A 2,434-nucleotide genomic window follows, 5' to 3' on the forward strand; every position below is an offset into this window, starting at 1 on the left:
AAGGAAATTATTCGAATCATCGATAATATTGTCATTAACTGGATCTCTGAGCGCACTACTTCCCTCTATGGTGAGCCTCTTGAAGCTCAGAACTGTAGACGCCAAAGTTTCAGAATATTTCCACAGTATGGTCCAAGACACAGTGAACTACAGGGAGAAGAACAACGTTAAACGCAACGACTTTATGCAACTGCTTATCCAGATCAAGAATCGTGGCAAAGTGGAGGAAGAACACGGTTACCTGGAGCAGAATGGCCATGGAGACTTGGAGAACAAGTCTGATGAGAATGGTACGTACCTCCTGTATACGTTCCGTGTAAATAAATACATTCATTCTTGTCCTGTATGGATGAGCTCGAACTGACCATTGGCTTTCTCAACGAAAGCACTCCACACATCTCTGGGTAACGTATTCTGCATATAGTTACAAAGTTCTCTTCTACCACAACCTTCGAAACACAATCACATTTATGTATATGTATATATATATATTCCCACTTCCTCTCAGTCCGTATGTTATTCAATGGATAATCCTTAACACCTCCCAGCCTAAGTTCACATGCATCAATCAAGCAAAAAAATCTACAAAAAATATTAAGTCGGAAAGAAAATCTGTGCTAAGTGCGTCTAATAATTTCTTCTTGTGTTTAAACCATAACATGACTTTAAAAATCAATCAGTAGATGTAGTGATGGTTTCATTCCACGATAAAGTATCAAAATCTTCCAGTACTTAATTTCCCGTTATAGCTGCATCTTATGACTTATTAGTGACACTATTGCAGTATTGTAGAATATACACTTGCAACAACCTTCGTTTTGCTCTCGTCAAGAGAAATTTAGTTAAGAATTTGGTAATTATTTTTGTCACATAGTTAAAGTTTAGAACTTGATATTTCTCCCAGTGAATGATGTGTTAATTTAATCTGTTATCAGAATAGACAACGATATATTTCCTGCAAGGCATAACCCTGTTACCTGCATTACAGATATGAGGAAAATTTTTCTGACACAATATTCGAACACTCGTATATATTTTAGTAATTTTCCCCTTATTAGCTCGCTTAATCTGAAATATGCCTTATGATATTTCTTGCCTTATAATATGTGAAACTAGGATCATGAATTTAGCCCTTCTTAATACAGGTTTGTCGATGAACTCACTGGCGGCCCAGGCCTTCGTTTTCTTTGTTGCGGGTTTCGAGACTTCGTCAACCACCATGACGCTCTGTCTGTACGAGCTGTCATTGCACCAGGATATACAGGAACGTCTCCGGGAAGAGATCGACATAGTGCTGAAGAAACATGACGGCAAGATTACGTATGAGGCCATCCAGGAGATGGAGTATCTGGATAAAGTTGTCTCAGGTAAGGCTTGCACAAAATTTAAGTATTTAAATTTGCTTCAACGTAGCCTTGATCATCATAAGTATACTCCCTTCAATTACTATCCGTTGCAACCGAATGTCAGTAGGAGCAAAACCATCAATCTATTTCCTCATAGATCTATTCAGTTTCTCCTTCATTGGGTTTTCTACGTAGAGTGTTGCGCTGCAGAATCTGTTCCTTCCTCAGGTATGAGCATGGTGCAAACAGTTTAATTCAAATTTACGTAGAATTGCCTAATATGTTAAAAGTTTTATATTTCACCTTCATAATTTACACTCATCATCAAAGATTATTGGAATCATCAAATGAAAGAGGATAATATGGAGAAAATTATATTATTACTGTGTAGATAAGAACAAAAGTAACAATTTGGCCTAAAACACTCAAGAGTAGAAGCTCCTTGGATGACTTAGGCTTACCTTTGGGAAAATAGTTGGCCTGGCTTCATCTGACTCAGGGAAGGATCAAAAGATTGGCAATTGTGAAATTTATCTTGCATCCTTGAATGACTTAGGCTTACCTTTGGGAAAATAGTTGGCCTGGCTTCATCTGACTCAGGGAAGGATCAAAAGATTGGCAATTGTGAAATTTATCTTGCATCGGTTTTAGTAAATGTGGTACTGTTTCTTGGTTAAATCATTATGAGGTTCTTAAGAAGGCCCTGCACTTTAGCGTTAACAATTTAACCAGTTTCTGCCTACTTTCTAACAGGTTAGTCCTATTAATTTTTTATCTATCATCAAAATTTCTTGTTCATTGATTTCTCATTTCTCTGCTATCTTCCTTCTTTTAGAATAGTCAGATCAATAATACCGACACAGTCACTTCCTCGAAATATACATTCTCTGAGTTCTTGCTGTTACGCACAAAGGAACAGTAAGTAAGAGCGTCCATGTTCCAAAACAAGTTACGGTTGATGAATAATGTTTATTTGTGAGAACAGATAAGGACTTGGCTACTGCAGAAGTTTGCGTGCAATCATCTCTCGATTGATGAAAGTAGTCTTCTGGGTTTTGGCGCCGCGTATTCTTCGTTTTGGCCGACGT

The 2,434-nt window shown here is 37.6% G+C and overlaps 1 protein-coding gene across 1 annotated transcript; it reads left to right on the forward strand.

Moving 5' to 3' along the window:
- Positions 1-6: 6 nt before the first annotated feature.
- Positions 7-1,465, forward strand: LOC111864242 (probable cytochrome P450 6a20; the record flags this gene model as incomplete). Its single annotated transcript, XM_023851328.2, has 2 exons — positions 7-290; positions 1,146-1,465. Coding segments are annotated over exons 1-2 (543 nt in total), but the record flags the coding sequence as incomplete, so codon positions are not given.
- Positions 1,466-2,434: the final 969 nt, after the last annotated feature.

Source organism: Cryptotermes secundus, unplaced genomic scaffold (assembly GCF_002891405.2).
Source record: "Cryptotermes secundus unplaced genomic scaffold, Csec_1.0 scaffold8802, whole genome shotgun sequence".
Classification (NCBI taxonomy): Eukaryota; Metazoa; Arthropoda; class Insecta; order Blattodea; family Kalotermitidae; genus Cryptotermes; species Cryptotermes secundus.